General features: G+C 37.1%; 1 protein-coding gene across 3 annotated transcripts in view; it reads right to left on the bottom strand.

The window, feature by feature from the left end:
• Nucleotides 1–11799: 11799 nt before the first annotated feature.
• LOC126266601 (palmitoyltransferase ZDHHC3-like) overlaps nt 11800–19794 on the bottom strand; it is a 100484-nt gene continuing 92489 nt past the window's right edge. For all 3 annotated transcript variants that reach the window (XM_049970925.1, XM_049970924.1, XM_049970923.1), the window contains exon 7: nt 11800–13380. In XM_049970925.1, coding sequence (XP_049826882.1) covers nt 13222–13380 — 159 coding nt within the window. In that variant the 3' untranslated portion in view covers nt 11800–13221. The remainder of the gene's footprint in view (nt 13381–19794) is intronic.

Below are 19794 nucleotides of genomic sequence, written 5' to 3' on the forward strand. Positions count from 1 at the left end.
ACAATGAGTCGCCAATGGTGATGTTGGTATGTATATCGGTCTGAATTCATGCCACAGATGCTCCATAATTAGATGAATTTTGAATAATTCTCTGTTGATAGTGCCTGTGGGATCATACGATGTATTGTCAGCAAAGTAGAAGAATTTCAATGAAAGACAAAACTGGTATCCAGTTGTCAGTTTCCTGAAGAAAGTTGTGTCAACTGATTCACTCTTTGAAAAGTGCATCCTGTGTTTCGGTCTGTGAAGAATTCCTCGAAATATGAGTATTTCAGTAAGTGTCTTTACCTCATCACTTGTAGTATCCTGCCAACTTCGAACCCTGTAGTGTGCTGCTAAATTGGGGTGAGAAGCTATGAATTGTTGTGCATATAAGTTCATCTGTTCATACATTATTTTGCACAAAGGATCATCCATAGAACACACAAAACAACTCACCACTTCGTACTGTTATAGAGACACAACTGTACCACTACTACTATTGGGCAAAGACTGATCATGAACTGAAGTAGCTTAACAAATGCAGTAGGTACTGTCTGCTGCAGTAGTCTCATAATCAGATGTTTCTGAATCAAAGTCATTTTCACTAGCCTCAACAGCCACAAGTGGAAAACTTTCAGGCCTACCACTGACATTATCATCACTTTCTAAAAGCAGCTGATATATCTCCAAATCAGATAAATGACTTCTTTCCGCCATAGCAAAAGATCACTCACTAACATAGCATTAAACGCAGATGAAAAAGGCACACTTTTGCACCTGCTTCACTCGACATGTACTGTCGATGTGCACTCAATTGGAAAATGTTATAACTAGTCCAAAATATGCAGTGCTGCCTGAAGGGAGCTGCCATCTAATGGACAAAGCTCAACTAACAACTGAGTTTCAACAGCAGGCTGATAATTCATCATTCCCACTAATTATTAGCCACAGAATGCATAGTATGGGTATATCCACCCAACACACTGTGAATTACTAGAGCATAGGTATATAACTGCCATGCCTACTTAAAGGGTTCACAGTCTGAGAAGATCACATCAACTGCTTTGAACAGTTAACAACTGCTAATTAACACTCAAAGTATTCCATTACTTAGTATATTAACTATGTTTGCAGGCAACTACAAGACAGAACCAATCAATAAAATAACTCAATTACTACACCACAAGTACACAAAGAATAATTATGGTGATGTAAAAGTTGAAATTTCAGTTGTTCAAACAAACAAACATGTTCTTTAAAGCACAGCATTTTTAATACTGTTAAATGGTTATCTTTTCATTAAATACAGAATACACTTCATGATATGAATTTGTTCTATTGCACAACCATTAAAAATGTGAATGACCAGTAAGTATGACACCACAAATCATCACAAGCTCTTATTTTACTGGTGAATAATGGGAAGAGTGTCTCAAACAGAAAGAAGAGACAGCTGCTAAAACGTAACATATTATGATCAGAGAGTGGCACACAGCCCTCAGGTTAATTACAGTGATACAAAATAACTGATGCTCAAAGAATTGGGTGTATAGCAAGGAAACGATGCGCATATGGTTTTATTTATTTCCATCATGAATCGGTCAACCCTAGTCAGAATATTAACACTGATATAAGCAAAGATGACAACCACTCACTAGTAGAGGAAGGCTTGAGCAGCACGCGCGCACATGCACCCGCGCGCGCGCGCACACACACACACACATCAGAGAGAGAGAGAGAGAGAGAGAGAGAGAGAGAGAGAGAGAGAGAGAGAGAGAGAGTGCTTATTCACATTCATGATGAATGCGAGTTCAATGATGAGGAACTTGAGTTCATCACCTTTCTTCAGTGATCAATCCTTCATCTACATGGTGAGTCGTCATATTTTCCTGATATGACTAGTTAAAATTACATTTGCTTAAAGAGGTTACAGTAGCACATATGCCCTATAACTTTACACTTCACACAGGGGCACTGGGAGTGGATTACACCTGTTCCTTCACTCCCAGTATGTATCACAAGTGACAAGTTATTGTAGGCATATGGTGCTCAGGCAGTATGCAGCACTGTTCTTCTTACTGGATGAAGCCCTGTGATCAGCTTTTGTGCTGGTTAAAATGAGATGGTCACATTTTGCCTCTACTTAACTGGTGATTCTTGTATTACTCTTACAGTTTCTGATGAATTTCAAAATCTGGCAATATTACTGTTGTACTAGTTTTCAAAACCTGTTTTCAACACTGTGCTGCACGTAAGCAAACAGCACCAATTACCTCACATAAATGAGATTTTCACTTTATAAGTTCTCTGGGAACAGGCTTTCATCTACCATAACCTGCAACTATTCTGACAAACTTCATTCTCCAAACCACCGACAATTAATTTTAGTAGCACATGAAATCCCAGTTTAAACTTAGTTACTTTCTAGCTTATGCACAGTTGTAACAGCCATTATATTGCAATAAAAGCACAAATTATGATAACTAAAACTAAAAGATATCAGTTCTGTAGACATATAACAGAAACTTATGTACGTTCACAATTTTGAGACACAACACTCTACAGTGTTTTATGGTAAATATACTGTTAAGCTTACACCCAGCAGTGTGTTGACAACATAGAAATACACCAGCTAGACATTACAACATTTAGTTACATTAGAATAAACATAAATGTTGTTCTAAAATTAAATTTTGCCAATGCAGCACTGTCTACTCGAGTGGGAATTTTAACTTGGTAACATGGCAATTCGTTTCACACTAAGAAGAATATAACATAAAAATGATAAAATCAAGACGTTTCGTGAATGTTTTACCCAGGAGCTAATTAAGAGTTGTTCCTTCCTTAGCAGACACACAAAAGATTTTATTTCTTTGTTGTGAAATGGCAGGAGACTACATATCTGCTCACCATTATCCTCTTGATCTAAGTTTGCAGCCAGTACATCATCATTACTCTTGTTTACTTTGTTTTCTCCACAGATTTTAAAGTTCGAAATTTATCACAATTTACTTTGCACATTCCTGCCAGGTCTACACCAAATAGTCAATTTGCCACCAATGGAAAAAGTCATGCACTAATTAAAACGTGTTATTCTACAATATTTTTTTGCATAATGTTTCTCCCTGCAGCGGCATGTAATGTTCTGGAAACTTGGTCTTACATAGACTGTTATAAAGTTCTCAAGGTTTACTTTTTAATGACAAATTTCATTCTAGAAGTAAATTTTCTTATCAGTACTAAACTGTTTTCCTTCTTGTTGATTCACATCTGACCAACTCCAGATTGTGAAATATTCAAGACATATTCTTTCTATTGCCATTATTTTCCCTCATTTCTGATATTTCCTCCATTCATCAGCTCTGCTACTTTGAAAATGTAGCATTTGTTCTTCATCTTTTCCCATATAGAATGTCTTCATCTGATATAACCTTCTCTTTTAGGTGTTTATGAGTGTCACTGATCCTTTTATTTTGGTTCTTTTTGTGCCTACGTACTGGCACTGAAAATTTGTTACATACAATTTTGCTGTGTGTGTGTGTGTGTGTGTGTGTGTGTGTGTGTGTGTGTGTGTGTCGAAATATTCCTGTAAAATTCTAAGTTGTTTCTTTTGTAACTTCCTTTCCACCTGTTTTTTGTCCCATTATTTTTTGAAGTAATTGTCACTCTTTTTTCGTTTCATTTATTCTGCTTCCCGAAACACTGTATTCAGCTACACAGAGTTCAAGTCCTGCCTTTAAATACATTGATTTTATTTAAAAATTATGTACATCCATCCAGGATTGGCATGCCATCTCAAATTGCCTGGGTCACGCATTATTTTCATTGTCAGTTAATTATTTTACTACAGACGCATACAAGTTTTCATGCTCAGTAATCACTTCTATAATGCTACATTGCAGTATAAAGAACCACATTCTACTACCACAGCAAGTAGCTGAATGATTGTTAAACACTTCACTTTGCCATTTTGTCAGCAAGTGGTCTCTAAGAAAGGAGCATTCAGTTAAGAAACTCCAAGGAAATCTGATTTATTCAGTAGCTCATCAGCTGATATTTCTTTTTCTGGGCCGCTTTTTCATTCACAAACCTATGCATAAAATCACCAGTGCTTGCATCTCATCTTTAATATTATGATTGTCATCAACCTTAATCTACATACAAAGAAAAATGAACTAACAGATCTCAAAATTCAATTGAAACAGCACATGTACAGGTATGTGTCCCTTAATCTCTGCTAACTGCAAAGAGATGTTACAGACTTTAGAATAAAATATAGCTCAATAATTTTCTTGTTACTGTGTCACATGTACACAGAGATTAAAAAATTCAAAATCAATTGGTCCACAGAGATGTTCCAGTAATATAATATTAAAAAACTGTTAAACCCATCAAAAAATAGTTTGTCACTACAAAAATGAGATCTGATAATATCTTTTCAACTAACTAGGCACATGTGTAACATTTTTAATGCATGGTACAATAACAATATCTAGAACACAGAATAAATATGTATACTATGTCAAAGTCTATAGTTTAATGGTGACTTTTATATGTATTCATAAACACTGTACCAGTCAAATACTGTTAAACTACAACACATTTAGCTATACCACACAAAAGAAGATGGTGAGTATTAAGATTCCAAAGCTGGAAACTAGAGAGAGAAAAGAAAACGTGTAGAAAAATGGTACAGCTGACAAAGGAAATAATAAGAACACACTACAGGCATAACGTCTAAATAATGGACTGCAGTACATCTAAATGCCATTGCAAAAGCCTCCAAGTTCAAAGCTTCAGAAAAAAAACAGCTACATGCAGCACTGAGCATAAAAGCTGACAATGCATGTCAATTACTAATTCACACATATAAATGCAAGATGTCAAAACTGAACGTGGATATTTTATGTCATATAACTGAATGTGGATATTTTATGTCATATAACTGAATGTGGATATTTTAAGTGCATTCTTCTACCTACAAATATCAGTCAATATCATTTGAACATTTAATGGAAAAGGTGTAAATAAATTCTTACAGGGATTGGCAGTAGGTGACAGCAGGGCTACAATGCCACAGTGGCATGAACCTCACACAACAGCCATTTTTGACAGCTGAAACTGGAAAGTATCACAACAGCAACATGAATGGTAATCAGTCAAGTTTTCTTGCCATTAGTGTTCTACACTATCATGTACCTAGAGGGCTGCTGGAAAATGTCATGACGCAAACAGATCACACGGAGCACAATCTTTTATGCGGGATGTTTGAATTTTCAACAGTCCAGCTATCCTGAAATAAGCTTATCTTTAATATTACTGACCACTCAAGTTTAAAACAGTAATAAAGCATTTCTGTAAACTGCTCCCTATAAAGGATACGTAAATTACAAACATAGATTTTTACTTCAGTGATCTGTAAGTTGCAAATTTTTCATTATGAGATTACCCTAAAGAAGCATGAGATGTCTTAGCATACCTAGTGGAAGAGGCAGCCTGGTATTGGGATTAGTACAGTAGCAATGTAGGAATAGATGCCACATCACAACTATAATGAAAATCAGCTCGTCTAGAGAAGGGACAATCACACAAACCAGTGAATGACATGAGGTTCTAGGGTTGCAGCCTCACCCAACATATACTCTGGCACTGGATACTAATAAGTGCAAGGGACTTGACCATCTCTCACAAGCTATTCAGAAAAAAAAAAAAAAATCTGGACTTACCTCGAAGAAGATGACACGGCAATGAAAGGTTAAGGGACTGAGTGTCTCAGGTAATATATGTGGGTATATGGAATGTTTGGAAGGAAAGGATGGTTAGGATTAATGGACTATTAGAGTCAAGGTCATCAGAGACATTGAATCAGTTCGTACAGAACAATTTTGGGAAGGGATCAACCATGGTAAGTTCAAAGAAATTAACATAGTATTCATCTTAAACAATCCAACAAAACCATGGAAAACCTAAGTCTACATGGTAGATGGCTGGGTATTTGTAATGTATTCCTTCAAAATGTGAGACTAGGTTCTAAACTACTGCATCATGTCACTTGTTATGGAATGTTAGAGGATTGCATGAGGAAAAGAGAGTAGTTCATAGGGGAATGAGAAAAATGTATTAAAAGGGATCAAAGGATTTCAAAATTTTGTAATGGTGAAAACTAGAAGAGCTGCATATAGAGTATCAAATAATTAATAAGCTGAAATTAATAATAATAATAATAATAATAAAAGGATAAGGGTTACTCATATAGTTATAGTTTGCTCCTGTGTCTCTCTTCCTCTACCCACCCACCTAGCACAACCCCACCTCAACCTAGTGCAACTACCAAACTGCAATACTGGCATTGTGTGTCCAGTCGGCATCATGTAGGGGCATAGGGATATGTGTGTGTGTGTGTGTGTGTGTGTGTGTGTGTGTGTGTGGTCTTCTTTATGCTGAAGTATTCAAATAACCTAGTGATGATAACAATAATGGCTAAAAATACAGATTATACAACAGCTGATAAGTTTATGCTTCAGATCTGGGAAGAATTTGAGGACACAGAAAACTGTATAAGGCACAAAAAAATTGCTAAACAAAACCGTGGTTTATGAATGCTTGTTAAGCTGAAGATTTAAAGGTTAATAACAAAGAGTAATGGGCATCTTTGGGGCAACAGTGCTAGAAGTGGCCAAGAGCATATATTTGAGCCTTTAAGTCCACAAAACATTAAAGATACCTTCACAGCTAAATGATATGAAACTTCTTCATTACATCATAGTGTGATGAAGGGCTCATTGAAAGACACCAAAATCTTTATAGAGGACTAAAATAGCTTCCCTAATACATCGACCCGTAATTTGTCAGACTGAGACCATGAAAAGAAAAGAAAAAGAAAAAAAATGAAGAGCACGGAAAGAAATTATAAAATATATCACCTGCAAGGTGAACAAATATCACAGCTACGCAAGAATAGACTAAAAATTATTTAGCTGAACAAAATCAAAGACTGACAATAATGAAGAATAGGGACAACACAACTGTGCAGAAAAAAGCTTATAAAGTTATATGAAAAAAGAAAATAAAAGAAAATTTTTGAAGAAACAACTGCCATGAATTTCCTCCAACATACTGACCGAGTTTGTAAAAAGCATACAAGAAACTGCATATAATGTTCTTGCTACTGGAAGACTAAAAAAATTGGATTAAAAACACCCAAGCACTACATAATATTGTAAAAAAGCAAAAAAAGTGAAGAAAAGTAAATCTTACAATAGGAGTAGTAAATATCCTTTTATACACAGATGATGCCACTGTTATACAAAACACATAAGATGGCTTCCAACGATCAGTTAGAAATTACAACAAGTTTAAAAGAATGCAAGTTACAATAAATTCCACAATATGAAGTAAAGGTTTACCTAGACAAATATGCTCTTCGGTCCCAAACTGAAACCCCTATTCAACAGATATTTCAATAACTGTTCCCTGTATGGAGACAGATGTTAAACAATTTAGCTATTTATAGGATGATGAATAATAAGACCAGGAAAGATAGTTGAACAAAAATTTCACAAATGAAGGTTCCATCAAAGAAAGACTTAAACAAAATGACTGTAGTGGCGGGGGATGCTGATAACAGCTCAGTGTGCACTTCTCTTATATGACGAGAAAAGATCCCTGACAGCTGGCAGCACTGTAGCCAGCTTTCAAATGCAAAGTCACAACACTGACTGAAAGCCTTAGACTTATGAACATTATCACATCTCATGGCACGGCTCCCCCTGTTCGAGGTTCGAGTCCTCCCTCGGGCATGGATGTGTGTTATTTCACTGAAAAAATAAGGCAACCAGCCACTTTTTATGTGTGTGTTGTCCTTAGCATAAGTTAAGTTTAAGTAAGATTAAATAGTGCATAAGCTTAGGGACTGATGACCTCATCAGTTTGATCCCATAACACCTTACCAAAAATTTCCAATTTCCACGTCTCACGATTTTTCAGATCAAGCACATGAAGCAGCCATGCCTAGCCCACTTTCACTGATAGTGATCTCTTCTTGCCATATGGACAAGTAGTATACGGCATTCAAGGTTAAGTGACACCTTTTCCCCCTTTATTTGGCTGTAATTGTGAGACACAATACTATGTCTAATGTGGCCATTTTCAGTTGATAATACATAGAGATAAGTAAAAATAAATCACTTGATCTAATATCAGCTGACTGTGTTGGATGTAAAGACTTTTGTCTAAAATTACAGTGCAATAAGGGAAAAAATGATGTAACTTAATAATGTCAAGCAGAATGTAGACATTAGTTCTAAGAAATGCGTATGTTTAGTATTTGTAGTTTTCATTAAATGGATTTAATGGTGGTGATGATGACAATATAGCAATGAAACTAAAGCAAAAGTTATTCGCATTAGGGTAGTATAATCAAAAACAAATACTGCTAAAAAAACCAAAGGTATATGAAAAACTGAGTAATTTCCATTAACAAACAACTGTGGAAGCAACAGATACTCAATTATCAAGATGTTATTCTGATGACATGATATAATCATTTACTGCTCTATGGAGCATTCAAAAATAAATGAACCGGAGGCCATAAAATGAAAACCGCTGAAGAGATTGTACTGTCATATCCTACAGACAAGGTTTTGTACCTATAAGAGCTCTGAGGTGCCAAACTCACTGCTAAAGGGACACAGGCACATGCTCTTGTGACAAAAGGGTGGGTACATGCACATATCAACCATCCATTGCATTCTGTATTGGTGTAAATAAAGAAATTGAGGTTTCAAAAGAAGAGGAAAGGGGGTAGCATATTTCCTGAGAGTGGAAGGAATGTAGGGAACAGAAATTCATCGAAGAATGGCACAAGTGTACAGAGGGCACTGCATATCTATTGCACTTCAAATGTTCAACCTGAGCTCTGGGGCAATGGCTGCCATATAACTCGCTGGTCTTCAGTAACAAGGGCATCCATCTGCTGGACAATGGTACTGGTAAACTGGTGTGGCATTCCAGATGATGTGACACCAGCCAATGATTTCTGTCTTTCCTTGAATCCCTTGTGCCATGACTTGACCCTTGCAATGGACATGCAGTGTTCTCCGTACCCTTGTTCTATTTTGCAGCAAATTTCCATTCTAGACACTCTTTAGACTGTAAGGAAATGCACTACACACCTTTACTCTTCTTTTGCAGTCTCCATTTCTTTATTTTCACCACTATTGAGGTGTGAACAATAAAGCATGCAAATCCTCACTCTGTCATCACTGGGTACAAGCCCATGTCCTTTAATAGCGAGTTTCGTGACTCGCACTCTTATACGAAGGACAGCTTCCCCCATAGGCAATGGCATTATGATCCATTCAGGGGTTTTCACTTTATAGCATACGGCTCATTTCTTTTTGAATGCCCCCTATATACCAAGACAATAATTACTACTGTTATTAAGCTTATGGTGATACAAATTACACATGCTAATTCTGTGTCTAACATTCTGCAACAAAAACTTCTTTCATTTTCGGCCATAACAGACATATACCAGGTACAGATAATTAACGTGAGGATGTGCTATCAAGAAGTTCAACAGTCTGGAGAAGGTGCATTGAAGCAGCAAGTATATCGCATGAAGCACAACAAAAATTATAAATTGATAATTAAATGTAAAATGAAACAGAAGTTAAGGATAAATACAAAAATCTAGTTACAATAATACTACAATGATGATACACTTTTTATTGTCCTACATAAAACATTAGCAACATAGAAACTTCACACTTATATAAGAAAAAGAAAAAAAAAGAATAAAGATAAAAACTGTTAAAACTATGTAAAGGAAAACTAGAAACAAAGTTAAAAAAGCAAGCAAGTAAAAAGTAGGCAAATAAGTGTTTAAAAGACAGCAGAGAAGAACAAGGCATAAAATAAAATAAAAACTAGCAATGGATAAACAATAGCAGAGAACTGTAGTAACATTTAGAAAAATTAGGGAGGACAAAGTGAAAGGAGTAAATGAGGTTGCTGTTTGAGGCAAAACAATGAAAACTTTGAAAAGAGATTCCCATCTTCACTGCGAGAGAACAGTACACACAGAGCAAGTGACAAGTGGAGAGCTCTCAAAACACAAACTGTTATAGACAAGTTAGAATTATCAATAAAGGTTGTTTATCTTTATCCAAAAATCTTTTAACAAGTGTGCAATTATATGCCAATGAAACAGTAATTATTGGGATGATGAAATCTAGAACGAATCAGATAGAATTAACAGCTTTCACTCTTTGGGCCTTTTTTTTGGGAGGGGGGGTGTAGTTTTGCGTGGTTCAGTGAGTAGGTGTGTCTATCAGTCCAAAGTTCCGAGGTTCAATCCCCAGTCAGTGCACTGAGTTTTACAACTTGTAATGTTTGTTAGCACAAAAAATTAGGAGCTGCACCATAGTTCAGAGAGCACTTAAACTGTAGCTGGTTAAGTCAGTTCAAAGAGTGAAGGAAGGCAACAGGGCCATGCCTAGTACAGCATCACTGAGGACAGCTTTATCATTTTTGAGGAGAGGAGAGTGGAGTGGAATTTGGGAAAAGGGGGGGGGGGAGGGGGGCACGAGTCAGAGTAACACAAGGAAGAGTTTGTAAGGTCTTGCTGACAAATAAATCTCAGAGCTGGTCCTCACAATCAATAGTAAAACTGATGTCTTTAGTAATTGAAATTAGTTAAAAAGGTTTAAAAGCATTAGTATAGCAAAATATGTGAAGTGATATATGTGTATTCATCATTTTTACTACTTAGACAAAGCCATTCTATGAAATCTTCCAAAATACATATCAGTGAAATTTTACTGCCCAGGGTCACAGAAAATACTATACTCTAACAATACACAAGTGCATGATGCCGGTGGTATTATTCAAAGAAATCAGTGAAGAACTGCAGCCCAAATGTTTTCATTTTGGGTGTTGAAAAGAGAAGAAGAAAAAAGAAAATACATAGAAAACATTAAAACACAAGATGAGTAGTTCAAAACCAAAAAGTTGAAAGAAATATTAAATATGAAGTAGAATGAATGCTGCACAAGCAATTAACAGATTTTGGTATGTCCTCCTCACAACTTTCTTTTACATCTAGCATTCTAGTCTGATCCTTTTCTGACTGGCATATTCTTCTCATAACAACCATTTTACTTTCCACACATTTCCTTGTTTTCTCTTTAGATTCCAAAGAGAGATAGTTCTGAAATATAACACATTTTTGCTTAGCTATCTATGACAATCTTCTTACTAATATCTTTCAAGTAAAATAAATACATATGTAATCATACTCATTCCTGAGATTTGAATTTTTCATTTTGTTTTAAGGAATGTTTGAAAGCTCTTAGCTTTATAATCACAAAATATATTACAGAAAGCAGGTACTTATTGCATAAACACACACTAACTATACACCACTGAACATAACATCACACTGGCAGTACTGAGAAAGAAGAGGATACTGGAAAGTATGGAATGTTAAAATTTTGGGGAACGGCATGAATACTTTCTTTTGTGAGAACCACACACCAATGCCCTCAAGTACATATTTTTTTCTTAATATCTTGTCACCCTCAACATATGATGGCTATCAAATCCACAGTGAAATATTTTTTTCTTAATATCTTGTCACCCTCAACATATGATGGCTATCAAATCCACAGTGAAATATCTAATGGCATTTATTACGCAACTGAAAATGATGGCGAAACCTCAATTGAATAATTAATATTACAACATATTTGTATCAAAGATGTGAAATGTATGTATACAGTCAAAAATAATACTTTTATACTGTACCAAAAGAACTGACATTTGTTGGCAATATTTATTCAACATATAATATAAAACAAATAAAACAGATGAGGAAATCACAGTCATGCCATTTACCAATTTTCTTTGTTGGATACAAAAAGCATTGCTATTTAACAGAATTAGTATATACAACTGTACAAAAATAGGAAATATATATTATACACTGTTTAGAGAATTATGCTGTCAGTAGGTAATACTATTGATGTGTTCTAAACTATTTACTGCCACCTTCACAATGACAGCAATAAAGACTATGTCTTCTTTGTATACAATTATAACAAATGATAAAAAATATATGGCTAAGGAATTCAATAAACTGTGATGGTTTTATGAAAGAGTACGTTTTGTTTTCTGAGGAGTGCTTACATACAATAAGCCAGCTTTGAGAAATATATGGCCACTACAGGAACATGTCACAGTAGTTCAAACCATTTCTGAACAAACATGGCAAATCCAACAAATTCATGATATGAAAGAAGTATTTACCATAACATTGATTTGTACCGCACTGGGACAGGAATGTCATGACAGAGAACACAATATAATAAATAATGTAGGAACTAGACAAACAGAAGTTGTTTTTTTACTCTTTTTGTATTCTATCTTATTTCACTGTTTGCAGTCTGATTGTAATTTAGCCCACACACTGTGTGTAAATACATGATAGTATGGCATGCTGAAATCATTCAAATTCTGCAGAAGTCAATTTCAAGATATGGATCACTGTACACTGGGTTATCCAAAAATGATTACAAGTAACATTTACTTAGTTACTTTCGACTTGTGGATCAAAAAAGTTTATAGGGCAAACTCTGCACACAACTGATATTTTGTCAGCTTAAACATAGCTATCTAACATGGTTAGACCTCTTTTCTATCAACTATATTTCATAGTTTAATTTGGGATAGTTATTTTCCACTTTTTAAATTACAATCGAAGGTGCTCCCAGTGCACAAGACATATAGAAATTATTATACTCTGCACAGTCAAAATGACAGATGCTATGATACACATTCAATAGGCAGAAGAGGGGAGATGAGTAGGCTAGTATGACCAAAGTTACATACTGACATTAGGTATTCAATACCAGCGGCAATGAGAACAAGGGTACAAATGTGATCTTAGCACCAAAACAGTAATGTTATCAAAAAGTCACTGTGAAATGAAAGTACATTATTTTTCAGTGAGAACAACAACCACAGTTTTATGTCACTCCTTACAATAATCTTGCTCAATAGGCAAGAGGAAAAAAACACTGAGCCTTTACAGCAGGTAAACTACAGGTGTCTGGAAAAGCTCATAAAAATTTTTGCAATGAATTCTTAATATAAACTTTCAGCCATGTGTATACACAGATTAAAATGTAAAAGTCATTAGTTGCTTAAAAGACAAGGTAACCTCACTGACTTTGGGCTTCAGACTGAATATAGGTAGCTCTCAACTTTTGATTTAGAAGGTGGCCTTGTAAATGGAGAGAACCAGGCGAGTGAAAATCGTCCAAAGACTGCCTGTATGCTCTTCCACCGCGACTTCTTCACCCATCGTGCCTCTTCCTTTTTCAGTTGCTCAATTCCCTGAAAGAACAAACATGTCTTTTGAGACTCCATTATTTTGCTCACTTTTTTCGCTGCCAGATTTCATCACAATTTATGCACAAATGTTGATATGTGCATTGTATCTCTGGCTTGCTTGGGATATTATGAGACAAAATAGCAGATTTCAAGAAGGAGTGGCAAAATGAATTTCTCCAGAACCTGTTCATGTCTCTGAATGTATAATGAGGAGATAAACCCAGCCCCCTCCACACATTTGCGAACACTTGCACATTGTTCTCTGGGTTAAAAACATATTTTGCAATTGCACCAAAATACAAAATGATTCAGACTCAGATATTTCCTGAACCTTTTGTAGTCCTGTCTTCCTCAGCTGCATATAATATTACGGTATATTGATAATTTTTACTTATGGACTGTCTGACAGCAACTGAATAAAACATAATTTCAGCATCATACGCGTTTCGCCTTTATTTTCTGCAAGGCATCATCAGTGGGAGGTCGCGTGGACAATTTCTTACATATTACACTCCTGTTGCATTTTTGGTTTTGTTCTCCTTCTTATGAACGCCAATTTGTGGTTTTTTCCCACATTCCACAGCACTATGAACTGAACGCTTGTTTCAATGCAATGTTTTGGTTTCTGTTGCCGACTGTCAATAACATTCGATCTTTGGCAAAAACATTTGACAGTCGGCAACAGAACCAAAACATTGCATTGAAACAAGCGTTCAGTTCATAGTGCTGTGGAATGTGGAAAAAACCACAAATTGGCATTCATAATAAGAACAACAACATCAAAAATGCAATAGGAGCGTAATATGTAAGAAATTGTCCACACAACCTGCCACTGATGATGCCTTGCAGAAAATAAAGGCAAAACACGTATGGCACGAAAATTGTGTTTTATTCAGTTGCTGTCAGACAGTCCATAAGTAAAAATTATCAATATACCGTAATTTCCTGAACTGTCTAATACACCATTTCTTCTGTTTTCACCCACATGAGCTACGAAAATGTTTTCACTAAATGAAGTACAGTCTCTGCTCATAGTTAAGTTTTTACAGAAATAATGGTATAAATTTCATTTTTCAATGGCATTACATCTGCTGCTAGTATCATACTTCTAAGAGCTATGTATTAAACAAAATTTCAATCTTCAAAATTTGATAACTAATTTATTTATTTTGAACACAAAATCAAATGCAGTCTTAAGCGAAAGTTCGTGTTGTTATACAAATTGTTGCATTAGGCCAATGTGGAGCTGCAGCTTGATGCAGCTAATAAAGTCTACTTACAAAGCGGAATAGTGAAGAAAACTTTTAGATTAAACTGATACTAATCACAGTTGGCTGCATGTGGATGGATCAACACTCCAACTGGAAGACAAAGGACGCGACACCTAAGGATGATGCACCAGATAACTACAGTAACAGCTGTACACTTGTTTCCTTCAGAGCCTTGGAAGAAAGTTGAACATCAAAATTTGATAGAATTTGTAAAACAGGGAATTCAGATATAAAGACTGCTAAATAATAACTTAGCATCATGAGTTTAATGTCAAGATACACACTTAGATCACAAAATTATATCAGTAACAGTAACAAAAAGGAACAACAAGACGTTGTGGTCATAAACACTTGCTTACAAATCCTTTCATATACCAAGAGTTCAAAGAACCCACCATTTATTGCTATACATGTTTGCAATCACTGGTGCAAGGACTTATGGACATACTGAAGCCAGATTCCTTCAACATCATTGCACATGCTGCAACAGTGTCACATTTTAAATGCACTTGGGCTGTTGGAACTTATATACAGGCTTTATTTTTGATATTAGCCTGGGGAAAAAAGAACAGTGGCTCCAATCATTTGGTAATACGGGCAAGACCTTTGCACCCATTGTTCTGGTACCCCATGCATCCACATATTTCAAGTGGTACTACCTCTGTCAGACATTGTGTGTAATTTTTACCTGATTGCTCTTACTTTACTGAAGAAACCCAATCACATAACCTCTGATAATCCCACACCAAATGTTCACACTTCATTGCCTATGATGTTCAACATGTTTCAGCTAGTGTGGATTCTCAATGGCCTAACAATTTACATTTATTATAGTCAGCTTATCATGACTGGTGAAGCAAGCTTCAATTGTACAGAAAATTCTTTGAAGAAAGAACCTTTTGGCCTGTTGTTGCATCAGAACAGAGCATCAGATTTCCATGTGCCTTCTGCATTCCCACTGCTTAACCAACTGGTGAAGTGACACATGATGGGGTGGAAAAAGTTTGTGAGCAAAATGTGAACAACAATAGGCTGACTTATTCCAGAGGTACCTGAAACTTCTCTGGAACTAACATGTGGATTATGAACAACAGCTGTCCGAATGTTGGTTTCATTCACTCTGCTAGTTGCAGGCTTGCTCCTTACCGTATGTATAGTATTCCAGTAGCCCTCCAACAATAATTATTTGCACATTCGCTGAATTGTCGTTCTTGTTGGATGTCATCTGTTGGGATACTTTTGTGCCTACAACTGAACTGCATTCTCAGTATAGAATAATTATGAACCAGTTTCCCTGATTTGTGTAAGACATTTTTTTTTCTAATTAACCAGCACTTAATGCATGTAAACACCAAATAATGAATGCTAGGTTTTCTTTATGTACCATATTATACTGTGTCATGGTGCTGCAACAGGATGTTTTGTCATTATCTGACATTACGTATGAGGGCTATCCACAAAGTACATTACGTTTTGGAATTAAAAATAAATAAAGTTTTGGAATTTTTTTTATTACATACAAATGAAAGCCTCACTTAAATACTACTTTTCTACATAGTTGCCATTTAAATTAAGGCACTTATCATAGCGATGGACGAGCTTGGAAATTCCTTCGTTGTAAAAATTGGCCGCCTGAGCCTTCAACCACGTGGTTACCTCTTCTTGAAGCTGTGCGTCGCCATCAAAACGCTGCATAGCCAACCACTTCTTCATTGCTGGGAATAAGTGGAAGTCGCTCGGTGCCAGGTCGGGACTGTACAGCGGATGAGGAAACAACTCCCACTTAAAAGATTCAAGAACTTCACGAGTGGCATTTGCCGTGTGGGCCCGGGCGTTGTCATGAATCAGCAAGATATTTGAGCCCAACTTTCCCCTGCGCTAGTTTTGTATAGCTCTTTTGAGGTTGTGAAGAGTTTGGCAATACCTTTGAGAGTTTATTGTAGAGCCTCTTTCCAGGAAATCCACAAAAATCACACCTTTTCTGTCCCAAAAGACAGTTGCCATCACCTTCCTTGCCGACATTGTCTGCATGCATTTCTTGGGTTTTTGGGGGGAATTTGTGTGCCCCCACTGCATTGAATGCAGTTTTGTCTCACAGTTCACATGCTTAACCCATGTTTCATCACCAATAACAATGCGATCGAGTAATGAGTCGCCATCTTTCTCGCGAGCGTCCAAAAACGTTAACGCTGCAGCAGCCATTCGCTGATTTTTGTGAGTCTCTGTCAAGATTTTTGGTATCCATCTTGCACAAAACTTGTGGTAACCAAGCTTTACGGTAATGACATTGTGCAACAAACTTCGTGAAATTCGTGGAAAACTCACAGAGTGTTCCGTTATTGTGAAATTACGGTTTTCACGGACCGCAGCATCGACTTTTTCGACAAGTTCGGCAGTCACTATGCTGGGTCTTCCACTTCGCTCTTCGTTGTGAACGTTAGTTTGGCCATTTTTAAATTTTATGACCCATTGACGCACTCCACCTTCAGTGATTATGTTGTCCCCATACACATCACAAAGCTGCCGATAAATTTCTCTTGGTGTACAGCTTTTTGCAGTCAGAAACCTTATTACAGCACGCATTTCACACTTCGCGGTATTTTCAATTAACGCTGATATTTCAAACTGCCACAGTAACTCAACAGAGTACAGCACGACCCTCTCACTAGCACAGCAGGATGCCGACTGAGCGGCGGAATGCCACGTCACCAAGATGGTCCCGCTAGCCCTGCCCCTAACGGACACAAACGGAAACGTAATGTACTTTGTGGATACCCCTCATATTTCCTTATTTATAAAATATTAACTTTCACAACCCCCCCCCCCCCCCCCCCCCATGAACCATGGACCTTGCCGTTGGTGGGGAGGCTTGCGTACCTCAGCGATACAGACAGCCGTACCGTAGGTACAACCACAACGGAGGGGTATCTGTTGAGAGGCCAGACAAACGTGTGGTTCCTGAAGAGGGGCAGCAGCCTTTTAGCCTTTTCAGTAGTTGCAAGGGCAACAGTCTGGATGATTGACTGATCTGGCCTTGCAACAATAACCAAAACGGCTTTGCTGTGTTGGTACTGCGAACGGCTGAAAGCAAGGGGAAATTACAGCCGTAATTTTTCCCGAGGGAATGCAGCTTTACTGTATGATTAAATGATGATGGCGTCCCCTTGGGTAAAATATTCCGGAGGTAAAATAGTCCCCCATTCGGATCTCCGGGCAGGGACTACTCAAGAGGATGTCGTTATCAGGAGAAAGAAAACTGGTGTTCTACGGATCGGAGCGTGGAATGTCAGATCCCTTAATTGGGCAGGTAGGTTAGAAAATTTAAAAAGGGAAATGGATAGGTTAAAGTTAGATATAGTGGGAATTAGTGAAGTTCGGTAGCAGGAGGAACAACACTTCTGGTCTGGTGACTACAGGGTTATAAACACAAAATCAAATAGGGGTAATGCAGGAGCGGGTTTAATAATGAATAGGAAAATAGGAATGCGGGTCAGCTACTACAAACAGCATAGTGAACGCATTGTTGTGGCCAAGATAGATACGAAGCCCACACCTACTACAGTAGTACAAGTTTATATGCCAACTAGCTCTGCAGATGACGAAGAAATTGAAGAAATATATGATGAAATAAAAGAAATTATTCAGATAGTGAAGGGAGACAAAAATTTAATAGTCATGGGTGACTGGAATTCAGCAGTAGGAAAAGGGAGAGAAGGAAACGTAGTAGATGAATACGGATTGGGGCTAAGAAATGAAAGAGGAAGCCGCCTGGTAGAATTGTGCACAGAGCACAACTTAATCATAGCTAACACTTGGTTTAAGAACCATGATAGAAGGTTGTATACATGGAAGAATCCTGGAGATACTAAAAGTTATCATATAGATTATATAATGGTAAGATTGAGATTTAGGAACCAGGTTTTAAATTGTAAGACATTTCCAGGGGCAGATGTGGACTCTGACCACAATCTATTGGTTATGACTTGTAGATTAAAACTGAAAAAACTGCAAAAAGGTGGGAATTTAAGGAGATGGGACCAGGATAAACTGAAAGAACCAGTGGTTGTACAGAGTTTCAGGGAGAGCATAAGGGAACAATTGACAGGAATGGGGGAAAGAAATACAGTAGAAGAAGAATGGGTAGCTTTGAGGGGTGAAGTAGTGAAGGCAGCAGAGGATAAAGTAGGTAAAAAGACGAGGGCTAGTAGAAATCCTTGGGTAACAGAACAAATATTGAATCTAATTGATGAAAGGAGAAAATATAAAAATGCAGTAAATGAAGAAGGCAAAAAGGAATACAAACGTCTCTAAAATGAGATCGACAGGAAGTGCAAAATGGCTAAGCAGGGATGGCTAGAGGACAAATGTAAGGATGTAGAGGCTTATCTCACTAGAGGTAAGATAGATACTGCCTACAGGAAAATTAAAGAGACCTTTGGTGAAAAGAGAACCACTTGTATGAACATCAAGAGCTCAGATGGAAACCCAGTTCTAAGCAAAGAAGGAAAAGCAGAAAGGTGGAAGGTGGAAGGAGTATATAGAGAGTCTATACAAGGGCGATGTACTTGAGGACAATATTATGGAAATGGAAGAGGATGTAGATGAAGATGAAATGGGAGACACGATGCTGTGTGAAGAGTTTGACAGAGCACTGAAAGACCTGAGTCGAAACAAGGCCTCCGGAGTAGACAACATTCCATTGGAGCTACTGACGGCCTCGGGAGAGCCAGTCCTGTCAAAACTCTACCATCTGGTGAGCAAGATGTATGAGACAGGTGAAGTACCCTCAGACTTCAAGAGGAATATAATAATTCCAATCCCAAAGAAAGCAGGTGGTGACAGATGTGAAGATTACCAAACAATCAGTTTAATAAGCCACAGCTGCAAAATACTCACACGAATTCTTTACAGACGAATGGAAAAACTAGTAGAAGCCGACCTCGGGGAAGATCAGTTTGGATTCCCTAGAAATACTGGAACACGTGAGGCAATACTGACCTTATGACTTGTCTTAGAAGAAAGATTAAGGAAAGGCAAACCTACGTTTCTAGCATTTGTAGACTTAGAGAACGCCTTTGACAATATTGACTGGAATACTCTTTCAAATTCTAAAGGTGGCAGGGGTAAAATACAGGGAGCGAAAGGC

This window comes from Schistocerca gregaria, chromosome 4, assembly GCF_023897955.1.
Source record: "Schistocerca gregaria isolate iqSchGreg1 chromosome 4, iqSchGreg1.2, whole genome shotgun sequence".
NCBI lineage: Eukaryota > Metazoa > Arthropoda > Insecta > Orthoptera > Acrididae > Schistocerca > Schistocerca gregaria.